This window comes from Urocitellus parryii, chromosome 6 (assembly GCF_045843805.1).
Source record: "Urocitellus parryii isolate mUroPar1 chromosome 6, mUroPar1.hap1, whole genome shotgun sequence".
NCBI lineage: Eukaryota > Metazoa > Chordata > Mammalia > Rodentia > Sciuridae > Urocitellus > Urocitellus parryii.
The window spans coordinates 136,190,704-136,213,363 of NC_135536.1; the positions used below are offsets into that span (position 1 = coordinate 136,190,704).

General features: G+C 35.1%; 1 protein-coding gene across 2 annotated transcripts in view; it reads right to left on the reverse strand.

Moving 5' to 3' along the window:
• The window catches only part of Agbl1 (AGBL carboxypeptidase 1), an 809,509-nt gene that overhangs the window by 215,253 nt on the left and 571,596 nt on the right, over window positions 1–22,660 (reverse strand). For both annotated transcript variants that reach the window (XM_077800295.1, XM_077800297.1), the window contains exon 22: window positions 8,277–8,440. In XM_077800295.1, coding sequence (XP_077656421.1) covers window positions 8,277–8,440 — 164 coding nt within the window. The remainder of the gene's footprint in view (window positions 1–8,276; window positions 8,441–22,660) is intronic.

The following is a 22,660-nucleotide window of genomic DNA, read 5'->3' on the forward strand; positions in this document are numbered from 1 at the left end:
AGGTTATTTAAAAGTATTTGGAGACATAAGTAATATTTCTGTAAATACTTACATATTAAATATTGTTTTCAGTTATGTTTATTTTCTTAAGAGAGATTCTGTAAGCTGGAAATGGAGGATCAAATGAGAGGTTTTTATGGATTTTCTTGCAAACTGCCAAATTTCTCTCCAGAGGAAAGTAAACCAATTTACAGATAGCTGTGTGATGTTATTAAACCTCTTTCCTCATACATATACTAACATTGGGTTTTCATTATTTTAATGTATTTATTATAGAACAATCAGCATAAAATGTACTAAAGTATTTGATTTTGCCTTTCATTAACTGCTCATAGAACTGTTCCCCTTCCTGTCCCCCAATTTAAGATTAGCATATCTTCCTGAAGAATCCATTCATTTTTCTCAACCAGTTAGGGAACCATAAGTTGTAAGGCATCTTGTGACAATCCCAATTTCTAAATGTCTCTAGGTTGGGTTTCATTCAAATATTTCCCTTCAGATAGGATTCTTTAGCCTGTAACTATAGGATGAAATAAGAATATTCTGAGATATTACATACTAATACCATTTTTTTAACATTTGAATAGAGTTATTGTGACAGAAGACAATTAAAGGGAGATATCACCAGAACTGCCAAGTAATTATAGATTAATTTGGAATTGATGGAAATAGTATTAATTTGAAGCTCAAAGATTCCACTGAGCCCTCCATCCTTGGTTGTAATATAATGGTACCTTTCAGGGAACCTTTTCCCCTTAATCCCACATTACCATTTTGGACCGCAGATATGGATATATCATTTTTCACCTTCATTCACTTCTTCACATTTTTTCTCCTTCACTTCCCTAATGCAATTACACCAAAATACCATGAATACTTGAAGAAAAACATCACCTAAATCAGATTACTTCCTATGAAAACAAGAGGAACTACATACAGTCAGTTAGGATTAAAAAAAGGGAGGGGTGATTAAAGACTCTACACTCTTGCTTATTGAGCAATTACAAGGCTGGATAGAATTCTCAGGAGTCAAAGATTAAAAGACAAAAAAAAATGATAAAAAAGAAGTTGGGAGAGGAAGAGGAGGAGAAAGCTGCAAAACCCAGAGCTGGTGAAGCTTCTACCCTGCAAGAACACATCATCAGTACCAGGAGGCCTGTGCTAAAGTATCAGAAAAAGTTCAGGACTACTGGAATCTATAGAACAATAACTGAACAGATAATAGATTCATATGGAAAGAACTGGCTGCAATGCATACATGGACAAACAAGAAATGGTAAGAAATGAGGAAATGGGTGCAATGAAACTTAGATGTAAAATCGCTGAAACTAAAACATATTATCAGCAATGAGAAGAATCCATCATGTACACAATTGAATTTGTGAGGTCAAGCTGTAGATGAACTTCCAGAATTAGGAGAATCTGGGGAAAGAGGTAAAAAATATGAAGGGAGAAAAGAAGACAGATACTGAGGCTGGAAAGCAGATAGCAAGCACTTCAGAGGAAGGAAAACAAAGACAGGAACGGAGTTCTTGTTACCTTATAATTGAGACATGTCCTGAAGGAATGGAGTGTTTAAATTCAAAATCAACTAAAAAGACGGAAACCATGGAAGAAATGTAGGAAGGAACGAACAAACAAAATTGTAAGAAAAAAATAGTTTTAATAAGAAATAAATTACTACAACTTTAAAGCAAAAAAACAGGGTACATACAGAAGAGGAAAAAAATAGGTGGCCTACTAGAAGATAAAGTATCAGAGTACATACAGTCATGTTGACACTGTTCTAATGAGTTATCCAGGCAAACCTAGGAAGAAGTGGAATTCCTATGGAAAGGAAAGAGAATGATGCTTTGCATATATATATATAAATGTGTGAAAAAAAACATACCATTGATTTACTTTATAAAATAGAAAGATTTTATAAGGTACTCTCTGACAAAATGTGAGAATGATCAAAGCTGAAAAACAGGAATGAGGATATGATTGAATAGAATAGAATACCTGGAGATGAACAATTAAATATAAACTGAGATTTAGAACTATCTGAATATGATTAAATATGATTATAGAACAATCTAAATGCCATAGATAATTTTTATATGAAAAGTAAAAAGTATAAAAATGATATTTTGTTTCAAATAAATGGAACACATGATTTTACAGTGTTTGCACATTTAAAAGACAGATAAATCTTAACACAGTTTAAGTGTTCCAGATCCCTTGACAATACAGATCAAAAGCACAGATTTTACCCGTTAGTAAATACAGGCATGTTTGAATTAGCTTTCTCATCACTATGACCAAAAGTCCTGACAGGAACAATGTAGAAGTGGAAATGTTTATTTTGGCTCATGGTTTCAGACAGATTCCACAGCTCTGGGTCTGAGGTGAGGCAGAACATCAGGGAGAAGGGTGTGGCTAAGGAAAGCAGCTCAGGAAATGGCAGCCTTAAGCAGGAGGGAGAGTTCTGTCCATAAAGCCAAAATATAAATTCCAAAGGCACATCCCCAGTGACTTACCTCCTCCAGCCACAATTTATCTACCTATGGTCATCATCCAGGTAATCCATGTCAGTGGATTTATCCACCAATTAGGTTAATGACTCTCACAATCTAATCATTTCAGCTAATATTCTTGCATTGTCTCACACATGAGTTTTGGGGGGACACCTCATATCTAAATCCTAAAAAGGCACAAAACTTCTCAATTCACATTAAACAGTATTAGACTACATGTTAAATAATATTTTGGATCATAGCCAAATACCTTTTCCTTAGAAATACAAGGATGGCTGAATATCAGAAAATTTATTAACATAATTTGAGGATTTATTAACTTAGGGAAATAATCATTTTCTTGATAAAACTTATCATACAATCTTGATTTTATTAAATTAATAAGCTATAAAATTATAATAAATAAATGAGATATTGAACATGAATGTCCCACCAACAGCCATTTCACTAAAATGTTTGAGTGTCCTTCTTATTTAGAATTAGGTTCTTAGTTAAAATGGTCAGAACCCATAAGCATTATCTTCAAAATTTCAGCCAAGTTCATAAAAGTAACAATAAAAGAAAAAGAAGTATGGAAAGTTAGCAGTCAAAATTGATAAGTTATACTATTGTCTATCTAAAAATAAAGAGAAAAATCATAGAAAAAATTTTAGGCATAACAAGAGAGTTCAGTGAAGTTGCAAATAAATATAAAATGATCCAGAATATTTTCTATATATTCTAAGAATATATTCTAATATATTCTTTATTTCTAAGACAGCAACTTATAAAAAATATAATGAAAAATACTTTCCCAAGGAATATGAAAGTTTAAAAAACTAAGGCTAAAAGTTTATGGTGATTTATTAAGAAAATGCATGGAGAGGTTACAAAAAGAATCCCTACAATATTTTATCGGTGAACATTGTAAACCCGGAAATTGGAGAAAAATACCAGATTTGAAAAGCAGAGTGGGAAAAAAACAGTCAATATTCCAAGGAAATCTATCATTTTAATGCAATTCAGGTTAAAATACCAGTGTTTCAGGTTTTGGAAGCTACCAACTCATTATAAAATTTGTAAGTAAAAATGAAGAAGGGAACGTAGCAAAGCACATTCTGAAACAAATACAAATGAGGTGGTACTTAAATAGCGTTATGTTTAAATTATGAAATGACAATATTATAAACTGCATGCTCCTGGCAGACAAACGAATGGAATAGAATATAAAATTGAAAATATACCCAGGTAGATACACATGTATATTCTATGTCATAAACTGATATTATTAATCACCAATTAAGTGTGGATTATTCTTAAATATAAAGTGATTCAATACAAAGTAAAAAATGTAAAAACACATTATGCTATGTAAACATATTTATAAATCTTAATAGGTTCATCTGGATCATTAAAAGAAGGGGTAGGGGTGTTTTGTGGGTATGTTTTCCAAATTATATTTTCTCATTTAGAAGAATAAAACTGTATTTTAAAAATAAACATTAAGTTGGGGCTGGGGATGTGGCTCAAGCGGTAGCCGGCTTGACTGGCATGCGTGCGGCTCGGGTTTGATCCTCAGCACCACATACCAACAAAGATGTTGTGTCTGCTGAAAACTAAAAAAAGTAAATAAATAATAAAAATCTCTCTCTCTCTCTCTCTCTCTCTCTCTCTCTCTCTCTCTCTCTCTCTCTTTAAAAAAAATAAACATTAAGCATCTTTTTATTACTAAAAGTATGATTATGTTTTATATGGTCTATAGAGATTTTTGGGTTTTAGTTTTCTTTCCATCAAAGTAAAGAGAGAACCAAACAACCTTATTCTATGTGGGCACTAAGAGAGCCAGCTAAAGCATCAAATCTGTCATTCGTGAGACTACGTGAGATATGGAGCTCTTGCTGAGGCGCTGTGTGGAAACTCTGAGCTTTCTCTCATTATTAATGGAGGGACAAATGGAGATAGGGTTGCTCAGCTGAGAAGAGCAAGAGGCAGGCGATGGAGGGATACAAATCGAGATGAACAGTGGCTGACTCCGCAAAACTGTTAAATGACTTTGCAAAAGACCTGTCACAATGGATAAAGGGTGCCTCCAAAGAAGCAGCTTAGCATTCTCCAAGTGCACACGCAATTATTTCCAGGGATAAGATTAAGAGGAAGGAAGAAGGACAAGAAAAGGAAAGAAGATCAGAAGATGCCTTAACAAATCTACAGACATTTCTTAAATGAGCAACCGGGAAGGAGCAGCCAAGGGAACAAAACGCAAATCAAACAGAACACGTACTCCATGTCACTGGGCAAACATCCACCGTTTCTGCTTTTCCTCTGCTTATGAAAAATGGTAAGTTGCTCTGTGGATGTTGCCTACACTCTAATTGTTTTTATGGTAAATGAGGCATGAAACCTATTGTCAAAAAACATGATGTCCTTCGTTGTACAGCCGCACTTTGTCTTCCCAGCAGGTCACACTCGGGGTTTACGTGGTCTGTGGAGCTCTGGAGACTCAAATACCGCATCCTTGCATTTCTTCAAGGCAGACCTTTGGAAAAGAGCTCTTTCCCTCCTAGTAATTCCTCTGTACAACACAAAAGCCTTTCTGAAGGACAGTGGAAACCCTATTATACCCAAGGAGGAGGCAGGAGACCAGGAGGTAGCCAAAAATCTCTTTAAGAAGTGTGAAGAAACATGTTGACAAACATTAGTCACATTCTATGTACTACAGTAAGAACCCTGTTGCTAAGTTCCTGGGATTTGATCCACTTATTTTTCTATTTCTGGGTTTAACCCTATTTAATCCAATAATACTCCCAACTTCCAGCTGCTGGTTTCAAATGAATAGATTTTATTTTATTCCTTTCCCCTCTCTTATCCCTTAATGAGTATAAATTTATTGGCTGGAATATTTTGGGGTCAGGAAATATTCAGGATGAATTTCCTCTCAATCATCCAGTCTTCAGGCTCTCTGAGTAAGAACCAAACTCACTTTTGGCCAATTGCTTGAGAATGAGTGGGAAAATACATTATGATACAAATCTGGTTGAAATACTTTCTTTTTACCATCTACCAAGCTCCATGTCCCCCAAACTTAATTCAAACTTAGTCAAATCAGCCATATTCATTACATTTTTTCTGCCCTTAATTTGCTGAATCAGTTTAAGAAGAATCAGATGCCAGGGGAGACCCTTAGCCTTAGTATCCTTGGACTAGTTGCACCCGAAAAACTGATAGTTTGTGTGAGATGTTGGGGTGGGAAGACAGGTGAACCTATCTTCTTATGATAACCCACATAGCTGCCATTGTATTTTGAAGCCGTATGCCAAATTCTTTCAACTCGAATTAGAAAAGACATTTCTTTGATAGATTTCTTCTTGTTCAGTTTACCGGCAACTCAACTAATCCTCACTGCATTGGATCAAACGGATGGGCACAATCAATTCAGAAAAAGCAAGCAATGCCAGTTCTGCTCAATCTTCCCTCAATGAGTAGCAGGAGGTTGGGGGAGGTGCGTGGAGAAAGAAAATTCAGATGTGCCTGCACCCAAGACAGCCCAGCCAAGGAAAAGATGAAAAGACAAGTTGAAATATATATCCTGGCAGGTGAAAACACTTGCTGTCAGAGGGAGAGTCTAAAAACACCATAAGGAAGCCAAACATACAGAACCTTCAGATGCAGAGGCATACTAGAGGGAGCAGGGGCGGATGCAAGTGGTTGGGATGTCAAAAGAAAAGCCATCAGTGACAGCATCTCTTGGGAGGAAGAAGGTCTGGATTTATTTAACTCTCCATACTCTATGATCTATAGCCCAGTGTGACGAGCAAGTTAATTGCTGCATTTAGGTAATTAAGTCTCGGGAAGCCAGGGACTTCCAAAGCAGGATTAATGTAGACTGCTAGATCTTTCTAGGTTTGAGTTGTCATTTGGTGAGAAGTCACACTGGAAGAGCAGTCTAACATTGGCAGGAGGAAAAATAATGAAAATGAGCTGTGAACAAAATGGCCCCAGTATTAATGGTTTCCTTTGCCTTTGGACATCATGTTCATGGTGAGCCTCCTTCTCATTTACCAAGAGACAAAATTCCCCATCCATCCTGTCACTCGAAGTGCAGGCATGACTCAGCCTTTTCTGACTCTTTTGGGTCCTCCGACTCCTCTCTCCTCTCATGTGGCTATTATTTCTTTCTTTCTCACCCCCTGAATTTGTTTTGGTCAGGTCTAAAATATTTGTCTATTGAAAAGAGCATCAAAAAGGTCTCATTACAGTAATAATTCTCCATCATTTGGCTTATTAATGACCCTCACATTTCTCAGAGATCCGGCCTTTCTCTGCTAACAGAGCCAGTTTCTCTGAACCAGTATTTAATTGTCTTCAGGTGGTTTCCCTTGTCTTCTGGGAAGTTGCATAACTTTTGGAGAATGGGACTATTAAAACATTTCTTGTCCCCAAGTGCCTAGATATTGGCAGTGATAATGCCATTTTTTTAACTGAGTAAAGACTCAAAAATGCTATATACATACAAACACTGCAAATAGTAGTATCTGTAGATGTGCATGTGTGTCACCTTGTGTCTTCCTTATCACAAGCAATATGTATTAGTATATATTTTTTTTCAATTCAATAGTCATTTGTTTGTTGAATTGAATTTGTAAGGATGTTAAGGGTCCAATGCAAAGAAAGGGGACATTTTTTTTGATTAATTTTGCAGAGAATTTTTTTAGACTTATTTTTGAAAATTTGTTTTTTCTTTTATTTTATTTATTCTAATTTGTTATATATGATAGCAGAATTCCTCTACCTCTCACCTTGCACAAAACTCAACTCAAAGTGGATAAAGGAACCTAAGAATTAAACTGGAGACCCTGTGCCTAATAGAAGAAAAAGTAGGCACAAATCTCCCTCATGTTGGATAAGGTCCCAACTTTCTTAATAATACTCCTATGGCACAAGAATTAAAATCAAGAATCAATAAATGGGATGGATTCAAACTAAAAAAAAAAAAAAAACTTCTCAGAAAAAGAAACAATCTGTGAAGTGAATAGAATGGGAGCAAATTTTTACCACACACACATCAGATAAAGTACTAATCTATAGGATATATAAAGCACTCAAAAATCTTAACACCAAAAAAACAAATAACCTAATCAATAAATGGGCCAAGGAACTTAACAGACACTTCTCAGAAGATAATATACAATCAATCAACAAATATATGAAAAATATTCATCAACGCTAGCAATTAGAGAGATGCAGATCAAAACTACTCAGATTTTATCTAACTCCAGTCAGAATGGCAGCTATTAAGAATACAAACAACAATAAGTGCTGGCAAAGATGTAGGGAGAAAGGCACACTCATACATTGCTGGTGGAACTGCAAATTGGCACAAACAATATGGAAAGCAGTATGGAGATTCCTTGGAAAACTGGGAATGGAACCCCATTTGACCCAGCTATCCCACTCTTCAGTTTATATCCAAAGGACTTAAAAAGCATATTACAGGGATGCAATCATATCAATGTATTAGTGTATATTTATAAACACATGAAGCTTTATAATTGCAAGTATGTAAACAAATGAGCCACATCTTCCTCCTGGTCTTCCAGAGGAAGGAAGGATATCTTGGGTCTGGCTTACTATACAAATTAACAGAACTTACCTTCATTCAGCAGCTCTTCCATATTTTCTTTCAAAGACCCCCTGGATTCACTTGACCTGATATACTAAAATATCTGTAAAGGGAATACAAAGATCTAAATGTCACTTGTGCCCTCATGAGCATCTTACCGCTGGAGATGGTGGTCCAGAGCATCTTCCTCCGAATTCAACAGAGTTGCAGCTCGAGCCAGGAGCTGATGGCTGCAGCTTACGGATTTGAGTTCCAAGATGAGGAGGCCCAAGCAGAACATGGCTCCCATCTCCTCCAGTTCACTGGTGCCAAACTGGAGACCCTGCCAGTTAAACAAAGCAGTCAACTGTCACTATGTAATGGGAATTGAGTTGTGACAATTTGAGATAAGGAGGAAGGACTCCCAGACACATGCGTATCACAGAAATTGAGAGTTAATGGTATGTGTCAGTCACTGTCCAATGTGTTTTCTTGAGGGCTCCATGGATTGGCGATTTTCAGCCTGGGTTATGTGAACATCCAGGGTTCCCCAGAAGCAATATTGTTTTAGTCAGTTTTTGGGTTTTTTGTTTGTTTGTTTGTTTTTGTTTTGTTTTGTTTTGTTTTGTTTTGTTTTGCTGCTGCTGTGACTAAAAGACCTAAAAGCACAACTGTAGAAGAGGAAATATTTAATTTGGGGTTCATGGTTTCAGAGGTCTCAATCTATAGAAAGCAGGTTTCATTCCTCAGGGCTCAGGGTGAGACAGATCATCATGGCAGAAGAGTGGCAGAGGGAAGCAGCTCATATGATGATCAGAAAGCAGAGAGAGCAACTCCATTCACCAGATAAAAATATGAACCCGAAGCCACACCCCCGATGCCCCACCTCCTCCAGCCACCCCTTTAGTTAATTTAGGCCATTAATTCACTAATTGGGTTAAGGTCCTCATAACTCAAACATTTCTTCTCTGAACCTTCTTGCATTGTCTCACACATGAGCTTTTGGGGGACACCTCACATCCAAACCAGAGCAAATATTAAGCTGGTGGGTGGCCATGAAGGGCAGAGGGCAGTTGCAGGATCAGTAATAAGCTATTGCCACACCACTGCAGTCAAAGCAGCAATACTTCTGTCAGAAAGTTTTCATTGCTGAAACAAAAATGCAATCTTACTAACAGGAATTCTCTATATATTCTCCTAAATTAATTTGACAACCAGTGGAGAAGAGTGAGGGGAATCCTCCACACATAAATATTAAAACTACCTTTTCAGTAGTACTGAGATAATTCATGAAAGCAAAGTCAAGACATGCATGCTCTAGGGCCTGACCTATGAAGTAACAAATAATAGACAGTAATAACAATTAACAAAATTATATTGATCACTTACTATATGCCAGGTACTGTTCTGAACTATTTTATATACATTAAATCAGTGATTTATACAAAAGTCTTATGAGGTGTAATTTCTTATTTTCACCATATCACAAAGAAGAGGATTCAGACACATAAAATCACATCACTTATCCATGACAGAAAAGCTAGTAAGTAATAGAGGTTACCACATGAATTATGAAATGAAAGCTCAACAGAAAATGCTGTACACAGAATAGGAGAATTAGAAGTATGCAGCTTTCAAAATTAGATGAGGATTGGGTTCAAATCCTGGTTTCACTATTTTCTGATTCTGTGACCTTGGGCTTACTGACTATATTAGCATTGATTTCCTCATCTGTAAAATGGATTTACAATTACTCCTCCAGTCATCTGAGTATCTGATGATAAGGAATGTTTCAAAGAACCCATGCTATTGATCAATATTAGCTTAATTGCTCTTTCATTTTTCCTCATGAAGGTGTTTGATATGACAGAAGTCAGATGGTTCTGAGGTGTTCATATTTACAAATCATATTTTATCTAGTTAAAAAAATAAATTAATAGTGAATAATTACTTGATATATTAAGTGAATTATGACTTAATATATTATTATGTACTACACAATAAGTTACACCTTAATAAAATAGTTAGCAATTTATTATATATTTTAAAAATAGCTAAAAGAAAATTATTTTGATTCTTTCTAGCACAAATAAATGTGCTAGAAAGGAGGAAACATTTAACTTGGGGCTCATCATATGATACATGTATCATATGATGGATATAATTACTCTGCCTTGAATATTACCCAGGGTGTATATATTTTAAAATACCACACTGTACCCCACAAATATGTACAGTTATTGTGTGTCAATTAAAAATCAAAATAGGTTTTTTTAAAGAGAGAGAGAGAGAGAGAGAGAGAGAGAGAGAGAGAGAGAATTTTTTACTATTAATTTTTTAGTTTTCAGTGGACACAACATCTTTATTTTATTTTTTATGTGGTACTGAGGATCAAATCCAGCGCCCCATGCATGCAAGGCAAGTGCGCTACCTTGAGCCACACCCTCAGCCCAAAATAGGTTTTTACACTCAGATGATATCGATATAGAAGACAGGGATAGGTAATAAGAATTTTAAAAGCTTGATCATGAGCATTCCAAGAAAAATCACAGTGCCAAATCAAGAAATCACAAGATTCACCAAAGGAATCCTAGGTAAAAGCATAAAGGGAAGTGGAAAGTCCTCAAGTTGCAGATGGTGGAAAATTTGATTTGCTGCATGCTTTGACACCTGTTTCCTGAAGAAAGGATACTTCAGAGTTAAGAGAAGTCTGTTCCTCTGTAAATAGCAGCAGTACAAAGGGAAAGGCAGATGTTGAACAAATTGTTTTTTTTTTTTAATTCCCTAAACAATAGAAAGATTGCTTTTTAAAAAGAGAAAAATAAACAGAATCTCTCCCCTCATGCTAAGGCTGTAAGGTCTGGTTCTTGCCCCACTCTGTTTAGGCTGCTCTTCCTGGTTCCAGAAACGCTGGCTAGGTGGCAGGAAGGAAGCTTTAAAGGTCACTGTCTCCTGTTCTGTGGCCACCTCCTTGCTGATGGCAAGAGTGATAGATAAGGAAAATGAGAGCAAGACACCAGCCCCTCTGGGGCAAGTGACACCCACTATACATATGTGAAACCCCAGCATTTAACAGAGCAGGTAATAGGTATTCTGTAGAGGTCAAAAGAAGGACAAGTTCTATGTAGAATAAATCCCATACCATGTTCCATAATGACAGGTTAAGGGCAATTGCTTCACACCTGTGCACTTCTGTGCAATAAGAGCTACAGTGACAGCATTTTTATAATGTAAGAATATCTTCATATCCCAGATATTGGCCTGTTTATTTCAGGTAATGTTTGGTATCATAAAATGACTAGTTCAGAAAACCTCAATTAAAGGAACCTACACAACTTTATGGGTGTTAGAACTTGCCCAAGTCCTTGATTTTATTTTGCCCTCTACGACTGGTGTTAATTTCTCCTTAACACTCAATTATTTCTACTCTCATACTGTATAAAAAATATTTGTTTATATGAATGACCTCCTCTCACACAATCCCTAGTCTGGAAGAAAAATACTTAAAGGCAAAGACTGAGCAGTATTTATTTCTTATTTAACTTTATCATCCCTGTCATAGGGTGCATACCTATCATATGGCATATTCTCCATATATTATAAATATATAAATAATTTGATATACATAGTGAGTATGGATTGTCTCTCAGATGAATATTGCATTTGTCAAGTGTAACTTGACTTCTCTGGATAAAAAAGTCACTGAGTATCTTTATATTGTGTTCTCCCATTGCCAAATACTGTATTTAAATATAGTATATAGATATTATTTTTCTTCTAGGGTACACATTCCTATATCTGCTTGTGATCTGATAAACAGGTAGGTAAACATTTGGAAATTTTGAACTCTACAATGATCAATCATCATAGGCTCACAGTAGCAATTTTGCGAAGAAAGTTGGCTTTGGATTAGTTTAAAAGTGAGTATTAATAAAATAGACATCCAATTCTCCTTTAAACACCTCATATATGCAAACGTGTGACTGCAGTGATTTAAATAAATAGGGTTTCACTTTGCACCCTTAATACATTTGGGGCGCAGTAGAAGATTCATAGCATTATTTCAGCAACTTAAAATCAGGGACATACTATTTGCCATGCTCCTTTATTTTTTATCATGATTGAAAGATGAATTCTGTAGCTCCAGATAATACATTATCAATAAAAAATGAAAATAAAAATAAAAAGAATAAAGAGAAAATGGGGGGAAATGGAGAAGGCATTAATTTTTACCTAACATTTGATTGACCAGAACTGTATAGTAGAGCCACCTCCAGCATCATGATAGTCTAGTAGCAGAACATTTTAATTTGTCCAACCTCTTTAAAAGAGGAAGGTAAGAGAAAAGAGGTTAGAGATGAGTGTCAGGTGAGTGGACAGGATCTGCCAAATCAGTATTCTCATACCAATGTTGCTAGAAAACGTGAACTACTCTGCATAGCAGTAGGAAACCAATCTACTTGTATGATCCTCCATTATCTTTTTTAAAAAAAGTTTTCTTGATAATTCACCCAAAAGAAGAATATCTGTTACATATTGATAAGACAATCTTAGGGTCCAAAACAAGATAAGTTTAAATAGCGAAAGCACTGATAATTGATTTGCAAAAGAGGAAAAGCAATTAATAAATTAAACAAATGTGAGAAAATGGTCAACTACAGTACTTACATAAATGTTTTTTGTAGCCAGAAAATTGGTAAACATATTTTCAAATTTATAATACTTAGTGCTGACCTTATTTTATGCCAAAAGCAGGCAAATATCAAAATGTCTGTTGGAAAGCTAAATTGATTAATACCTTTTGGGAAATTGTTCAATAACATATGACATGGTAATGTCACTTCAGGGAACAATTCCCAATCAACTGATTGAAAATAAAAGTGAAGTTATATGCATAAAAATGTAAATTATATCAATATTATATGCAATAATCAAAAATTGAGGGAAATTAAACCCTAAATGTCTAATAAAGGAGGAATGACTAAGAAATAATGGAATAAATTTGATAGAATATAATGAAGTCATTAAAATGATAATTATAACAACCATTTGGCAATGTGGGAAATGCTCATGATTTAATGACAGTTAAAATAAAGCAAGATACAAATCATGAGATGATGATATTTATGGTGAAGAGTTAAAAGTGAAAGTGGAGTGGCTACCCTCAGCCCCTAAATACTTTCAGACTTTGTTGCTATAGTTTGCATGTAAAATAAGTACTTGGAAGAGAGAGGGCTCTATTATCCTCTCAAGAGGACATCCATACAACAAACATTTACAAATTACTGCTACTTAGAAAAATGATTCAGCTACAGTATGCTAATAAATGAATGTTAAATCTCCCTTTAGCTATTTGTAAGATCTTCTATGTATCTTTGATATTCTGAACAAAATTTACAATTATTTTCATTTCTTTCACTTGAAAGTTATTGACACTGTCATTGGTATCTTTCAACAACTCTAGAAAAATGTCATTTTGAATATTGCATCTCCCCTAGTCTCTGACAAGGAAATCAAAGATAAGCTACTATTAAACTTACCTATTTTCATTTAATTCCCCATCTCTTGATCTTACTTTCATAATTTCTGGGGGTTTTTATTCACTATAATAAATTCTGAACATTTTTTATATTAATGTTCCTTTTTAATAATTCTTTCTCCAACTGTATTGAATCAGTTCACAAGCTCATCCATCTCAAAGACCTTCTAAAACACTTATAAACATTTATGTTACTGCACCTAATTATTCCTTTCTATGCAGTTTTCTGCATATCATTCATTAGTTTGATTTTTTGTTAAATATCAATAAAGTAGGCTTCTTTGTTCAAACATTTTATAATTTTTAAAATTCATTTTTTTTAATTTTGAAAAAAAAGTCTTTATTGATTAGTTTTACTGTCCTTTTCTCCCATTAGAACTTGTGTCTTTTTTCCCTGAGTACTTAAAGACTCTCTCAGTAAAAGATCACTAAAAGTAGGACTATATTTAAGAATTAAATTAAAGTCTTTATTAAGACTTTGCTATCTTTTTCTGCTTTACCTAAACTATGGCTAAAACAATAAGATATTTTAGTTTGTCATTTAGATTGCAATTTCCCTATTTATTGACTGCTCTTCTCATCTCTGAAGATCCTACCTTTGTATAGTTGTTTCCAATCAACCCTCAAAACTTGTACAGTCCTCTACTTTTCCCACAAACCTCAGGTTATAAACAGATGAGACTTAGTATCAGTTAAACCCCAAACCTATAGCAACCTCTGGCAAAGTCTATCTCTTCATAATACTGGGCATGATTGAATAATCTGTAGAAATATTCAGAGGGAAAATATTATACCTATGGATAAATAACTCAATTAAAACAGGGGCATTCTGAAGGTCCCAAACCCATGTCTTTCTATGAAATTAATTTACAGAAATTTATAGTCTCCAGAAAGACACAAGAGGATGTTGTGCTAATGAAAGTACCACCAAAGCATGAAAAGGAAACAGCAATAGATTAGAAGAGATTGCATTATGAGATGGAAAATACAATTTCTAAATTAAAAGCCAAAATGGAAAGCATTAACAGACTGATGCAGAAAATAAAATGCATTACATAGAAGACAATTTCAAGACATTTTCCAACATCTTAAGTGGAAAAATAGATTGGAATGATGAGCTAAATATATAAATAAGAATTTTAGGACAGATTGTGGGAAAGAGATATGCCCCTAATATTGAAGTTCAGAATGAGATAATAGGGTTGTCAAAATAGAAGCCAAGGAGAAAGAGAAATGAGTAAGGATGAGGAAGATAAAGATTCCAAAAAATAACATCCACAGGCTCACTGAATAGATGAGATCCAGTTAATGAAAAGACATGGAAAGTGGTGTAAGATTCGCTCACAGTACTAAATATTTACAACAGTGAAGCAAGATATACAGAATTTTGAGGAAAAATATCTGCTCTAGCAAAATGTCACTTATTGTGAAGGTCTCAAAACAAACTCAGAAGGCAAGCAATGAATGCAAACCATACGTACATGAGGAAAAACTTTATAATTTTCCTTAAAACGTTAGTATGATGCTGAAAGTAAACAAACAAAAAAACCTGATCATTATAAGAAGTTAAACAGCAACCTAATCTGATAGGTAGGTAGGTAAGAAGATAAATACAAGTATCGGTATACATCCTAATTGAAGAAAACTGTTCAGAAATAGGATGTATTAAAAAATTATACAATAAGATCTAAAGATCATTTTCTTAAGAATGGCATAGAGATGGTATCATTAGATTTCCACTGATATCAATGATAAAGAGAAAACGAAAGACAGAGAAAAGGAACCTTTGGATGAATGCATGACTTTAACACAAGTTGTACGTAATATATGACCCGACAAGAATGCTCTCTAAACCAGAGGGCAGTATGCCTGGTGGGTGTAGACACAGACCCTGAGGCCCAGATTGCTGGGGTTCAATCCTATGATTCCACTTGTAACTGTATGATCTCAAGGAAGTCATTTGACTTTACAGTGCCTCCATTTTCTCATAAATGGAAATAAGAGCAATAATACATCGCTCATGAAGCTGCTAAAATACTTCAGTGAGTGATGAATATAAAACTTGAGATTGGCACTTGACCCATTTCTCATTGTAAAAGCATCCATTATTATCAATAATAGTAGCAAATACTTACTACATAAACAAAATAGTTAAATAGCACACAGTCCTTATCAAAACCATGGCCCAAACTAGGACCTGCTCTCACCATTATTTGTTTACCATCATTTAAAAAGTTTCAGGCAATTCAATAAGAAAATGAGTCATACATATTTGAAAGGAAGGAATCACATTATCATTACTTGAAGACTAATTATATACTAAAACAAACCAAAGGAATCAACTAGAACATACAATTTATTAGATATAAGGCAAGAATTGAGTAAGTAGACAAGGTTACAAATTAAATATACAAAAATCAATTTTTTCTATAAACTAGCAAAATAAATTATAAAGTATAATAAGAATTTCATTCACAATGGCACTGTAACTACAAAATATCTGAGAATGAAATTAGTAATAACTACCCAAGGGTTATGTGATAAATGTTAGGGTTTTATCAGGAGATAACAAGGAAAATTTAAACAAATGAAGAAATGTGCTGAGTTCTGGGAAAGCAAGACCAAATACCATGCAATATCAATTCTTTTCATATTAGTCTATAAAAGCATAAGAAATCAAAACACCAAGGAGGATTTTCAGACTTGGCAAACTAATTCCACTAATTCCACTTTAGAAGCACAAGAATCTGGGATATGCTTCAGTCTAGGCATACCTCATTTTATTTTATTTTTTTTTTACGAATTTAAGCATTGAGGCAAGTCTGCTTCTAATTGGAACCATTTTCCTAAGTAGCTCAGATAATCATCAGCATTTTTTGCTATATGGTATTTTTAAATTAAGGTATATTCTTCATTAGATATAATGCTGTTGTACAATTAATGGACTACAGTATAGTATAAACACAACTTTATATGCACTGGGAAATAAAAAATGTTGTGTGACTCACTTTATTGCAATCATTGCTCTATTGCCATGGCCTGGAACCAAACCTACAATATCTCCAAAGTATTCCTGCAATTAAATGTTATGATATTGATGCAAAACATGGCAGATAGATCAAGGAAAAAAATACAAAAAGCACAAACAACCTTGGAAAATGTAAAACTTTGCATGTGATAAATATGCTCTCATAGTACCAGGAAATGTTCTATGATAAAGAGAAAGCAATAGCAATTCGTTAGTATTTGATGGAAAATTATTACCACAAAAATGAAATTTACTTTTTAATTAAAGGGTTAAATATTCAAAAAAATTGATGATAAAGAAATAAAATATAAGTTTACATGTATTATCACAGGAGAAAGTCTTTCAATGCCTATTCTCATCAGAACAAACCATAAAGGGAAATAGGAATGATCAAAGGAATAAAATTATGTCTGAATAGCCCCAAAATCACAAACTAAAATGGAAACAACAAAATAAACATAATTGCAGTGAAGGAAAAATTAACTTCCTTTGATATAAAATGCAAATTAATATAACAATAAAATAACATGATTTGCTTCTCAATCTCAACTCACCCTCACCTTCCAAATCCTAATGGTCTTCTGGCAAAGGGCTGGATTCAGGCATTGTTAGACCCTGTCATAAAGGAGGAGCATATCCCTGCAGAATTTCCCAAGAACAATTTGGAAATGTATTTCAAAAGCCTTCATAACACAAATTCCAGAAATTAATTTTAAGAAAATAATTATAAAATGATTAAATCCCAAATGTATCCCAGTATAATACTAGTCCAATAAACTTGAGGGTATGTATCTCATAGAATATTAATGATGTTTTTGGAACAGGCAACACCATGGAGATAAAGTTATGACATGTATAGTGTATCCATTATGATCATAGTTTTTAAAAAAATGTTATGATAAATATACACTAAACTGTTAAACATGGCTGGAAATGTATGTTGAGGTTGTATGACTTAAATAATTTTTGCATTGTCTTTATTGCTTTCTAATCATGAAAACTAAGTAATTGCTTTCGCCTCTCATAGTTCCTTAAGCAAGGCAAACAAGCCTGAAAAGGAGAGTGTATCTAAACTAGTGTTATTTTGTATAATATATAATTTCAAGTGAAGTATGAGTAAACTTAAATTAACTTTTATTATTTGTTAAATTTAAGTTAAGTATTTTAATTCAAATACTTGATAATGACAAAAGACAAGGGGACAGTCTGGCTAGGCTCATCAAGCTTCTTAAGCCTCTGCTTTTTCCTGCACATGACCTATTTGGTGTCCCCTAAAGTTCACTTAATTTTTTTTTTTTTTTTTTTTTTTTGGATTCTAGGCCTGGGCATTTTTCTTTTGGTACAAATATTTTGTAACTTAAGGTCTAGAAAAGATACAGCAATGAGATATCTATATCCTTGGTATTGTCCCTGGAAATATTCTCATAACCTTTACAAAGTGCAAGTTGAGAGACAGTGACTTTGAAGTTTTAAACTGGTTTGAAGAGACTCTGAACTTGAATTAAGAGAAGAATACATCTCTGCGCTGACATACACTCACCAGAGAAGTTAAACTGAGCCAATGCAGCCATGCAGATCTAAAAACTCTAATAGGTGAGAAAGACGAGAAAGAGCAGGAGACTGGATGGGCTCTACAGCAACTCCACTTATCGACCCCAACAAATGGACTCTAATGCTTTCATGCTGCGGACCAAATCAATCACCAAGCATGTTGGTGTCTCTGCCAGAATCCAACAGATCTGCTTCTCTGTACAAAGCCCCCTCTGTGGACATCCTTTCAATCCAAGCTTCCTCTCCATTACTGGCAATTGTTTCCTTAGTAACTGCAAAAAGGCCATAGATTTGCTTGGACCAGTGGGGCTGAAGGTTTGAGTTGTGTCCTTCATTTCTATGCTGGATCCTCTGGTTCTTTCATTAGTGAAATTGTTTCCAGACCACAAATGACCACACAGCAGACAGCACGGTCCTTTGTGATTACCTTTCCATGTCTTCCAGGAGCACATAAATGAGGGCAAATGTGAATCAGAGACTGTATCATTATTCAGCTTAGAGTTTGACAAAGCAAGAGTATCTCTGTTTCATAGATGCATAAACTGGCAATTCTATGAGTAAAGCTATGTAGTTAAATGCCAGTAGAACCAGGATAAACAAAAACAGTCCCCTGACTCCAAGCAAAAGTCTATGTCGATACCTAAGGTTTTACATATCACATATTTGATTCCCAATAGTTCCTGTAAATCTGGAGTTCATCCTTTCTTACAGGTTATAGATCCCCAAAGTTCTACTTTCCAAATTCTCCATTCCCTTCTCCATATGTCCACCAAAAGACCTTGAAGCTCTCTCAATATGGAACAGGTACACACACAAGCCCAGTCTTAAAGACCTCCCTCCTTCACTATTTCCACTCAATGGCTCCTGCGTTCACTTTCTCTGACTCTTTTTTTACCTTAGCTCTGGCCCTGGCTTACAAAACCTGCCTGAGACCATTTTATGTGATGACAAAGGAGTAATCCTATAACTCTTGAACCCTGTGGATTCTTTCAGTCCTATGTTTGAATTTTCCTTCTAGTACCACCAAATGGAAGAAGAAGGGATGTACTTCTATACTCAACATTCCCACGAATTATAGCCATTATTTTGAGAAATTCATCTTAGAGGGACAAAGATCACTTTGAACAGATGCTAGTCATTGCAATGGAGCAGAGCTTTTCTTTAATAATGTTATCTCTTTGGTTTCTGAAATCCAAGAAGGTTCTGGAGGATCAGGGAAGGAGTGGGAGAGAACAGGTTAGAGAAGAAGTGGGTAAGGGCTTCATTTGGATGAGCAGTGGCTATTAACCTTCAGGTGTGAAACTATTTAACCTGCTAACAATCAACATGACTTCTGAATGCAAACTGGGGAATATCAGTCTTAACCCAGGTTCCACATCAGCCCGTCCCATGTTCACCCAGTCTCCTCAGAAAATGAAGACAATGAGATAAAAATCAAAACTGTTTTCACAAAGATGGCATAACATTAACATGAAGAAGCAGCTCCCAACTCTCCCATATGGATTACAGTGGTCCTCTACACATTCTTCCATTGGTCATGATGTACAGTAGGCAGTTTTTGCTGGGTGGGAGTACCATTGTAGTCACACCCAGTGCTTCTCAAAATGTGATTGACAGATTAGTGCTTGCCTGTGAAATATCCATGAATTTGTGTCTGTGATTAAATAAGAGAGTTGGGCTAAAAGATCAATCAGTCATGTAATGTGTTTTTAGTTCATCTGATCTTACCAGTGAAGCAGGAATTGTGATTGTGTCCATTTATGTTCAATATAAGCTCCTGTCATATCATCTCAGCAACCAAGGAGCCAATGGTTTCTGAACAAAGGGTCAGCAGATACTTTGAGTAGTACCTAACCATGCTCCCCAAGAAGCCTCTGCTTTGAGTAGTGTAAAGAGAATGCACTGATGATAATCAGATCTCTGAACCCTAATTCTGTCATACCCCATCAAGTTGACCACATCCAAATACTACTGTAGGCCCATATGGCTTTGATGCCCAAGTGCTCAGCAATATAACAACTTTATATTTATAACCCCTTCAAGTTCCATGTCCTCATTCTTAAAATGGGAAAACATTACCTGTCATCAAAGTGCTCCTGTGAAGATTAGATATGATATAAAATATACATGCCCATGCCCTGCATTGAGGCACAGTATAGGGGCTCCATAAATGTTGATTATTTCAGGCACTTTTTTTTAACCACATGCAATATCACACTCAGGGACCTAACAGAATTGTGCAGATCACAAATATACATGTGTGTATCTGTGTATTGATTTGGATATACATAAATGCCAATCATCTCTGCTTAGTTTTCATTCTCTTCCTTCAGAGGGAAACCTTTACTTTTCTCCATGTTTTCTTAGTCAAATTGATGTAGATAAAACAGAAAGACAAGTATTACTGACTGAAATTCAAGAGAGTTTGGAGATTTTAATCTCTATATCTAATTAAAGTTGTTGAGTAAGATGAGATAAAAGAATAGCATTCCTAGTGTACTTAATTTATATGGAAAGCAAAAGTTAAAGAAAGGAAATTCAGAGCTTGAAGTAGAGAGAAATTGTCTCAAAAGAGAGAGTCATTGGCTAGTCAGAGAAGTTGGTCAGAAAGTTAGATGGAGCTATGTGATGACCATTCAAAGGGGCCAGAGTGCATCTCATGGAAACTTGCACTCTGCTGAGACCTTAGCAACATCCCTCAGAACCCCAGACCATACTGTGTTTGGGAATTACATGCTTGTGCTTGCCAAGAGGTTTTAAATTACTTTATGAGCCAATAAATGTTGGTGGACAATTGACAATTCCTCTCAAGTTTCAAGTAAATTTGTGCATAGCCATTGTTTTCAGATTTCCCTTGTTTCTTGAATAATTGCATGCTTTTGTGAAAGTTGCCAACATGGCTGGGTCAGCATTATCATCACCAGGTATGAGAGCCTAGTGTCCACTCTCTATATAATGAATATTTATTTACCTCTTATTGTGCACATGACCCTGTTCTAGAAGTTGAACTGAAAGAAACAAGATCTAAATTACCAATGGTGATTTATGTGCCTCCCATCCCCAAAGACCACCTTCAATATTACACTCTAAGCACAGCGTTTGTCATAGGGTGTGATTTTGGAGTCCTGTGTGGGCTTTTAAAGAATCATCAAAAGGGATAAGAAAAGATGTCAATCCTCAAGGGTCTTATATCCTAGGGAAGCTAGAACTTCACTAAAATGGGAAACACCTTGAATGTTCAAAGAAAAAATAGATTGTTTGGCTTAGGCTGGACTTTGGAACATGTGTACCTATACACAAACTTAATTTGGATGCTATGTTAGCCTCTACATATAATTTTAAAGGTGTGTAACTAAGTAGGTACAGCAACATACGCAGTTCAACCCATACTGTATTTTCCCAGTCCCTTGCATTTGTGTTTTCTCTGTGACCCCTGTATGCATTTAAGTTATAAGCATTTCCAGTCACTAAAACTAGCCTCCATTGATACTTGTATTGTTTTTCTTCATCAAGTTCTTTGGAAAGAGACTGAGTAGGCAGAAAACAAATAGAAATAGAAATGGGGCTCAGATGCATTAGGGCTGCAGATTTATGTGTGGTTAGGATTTGCTGTTATGATCCAAAAGATAATATCTGACCAAAAGCAATATAACAACTTTATATTTAGTTCAGTAAATGAGGCCTGACCAAATGCAGAGAAAAATCATCATTCAAAGCTTAAAAGCAATAAGATTGCTATGCAAAACCCTTATATTGAGTCAATAAGTAAATTAAGAAATAATGGTTAATTTTAAAATGTTTGAACTAAAAAGCCAATAAGAAAATTTTATTGACAACATTGGATTATTAATATAATTAACCTTAAGAAAAGATTATCTCTTAATCATTCTGAAACTTTGCAGTCTTCACACAATGGCATCTACCCAATTGCCAATAGATTTGAAAATATGATGATACAGGCAAATGTACACAATAAGAATGCAAAGCCTTCTGATTATTCTGAAGAGGAAATGTATTTGTTTGTGCTTTTCATGAATTTATTTATGAAAATTATTTTTGCAAAGTAATGAAAGAATCCATTGTCCAGGCTTCAAGTCTGGGTCTCAGTTTTGCATTGAATATGACTCTGAGCCTAGATGCAGATTGAAAGACCTGATCCAATAATATAGATTTTAGATCTTTTCAAATTAAAATGAAGATACTTTACAACCTCCAGTCTGCTCCTTCCTAAAGTAGAAAACTGACATTTCCTGCAGAAATGCTTCTTTCCTGTGGGTGTAAGTCTAAACACCTTTGGTTCTGCTTACCAGATAAAGGGAACATACTAAATTCATATCAATTCAAAAGTCTCTGAGCAGTGGCTGCAAATGCTGTGCCTGTGGCTTGGTGATTCCCCAGTGTTTGTGTCTGTGCAGATAGACCCTCAGAATCCATGAGCAGAGGAG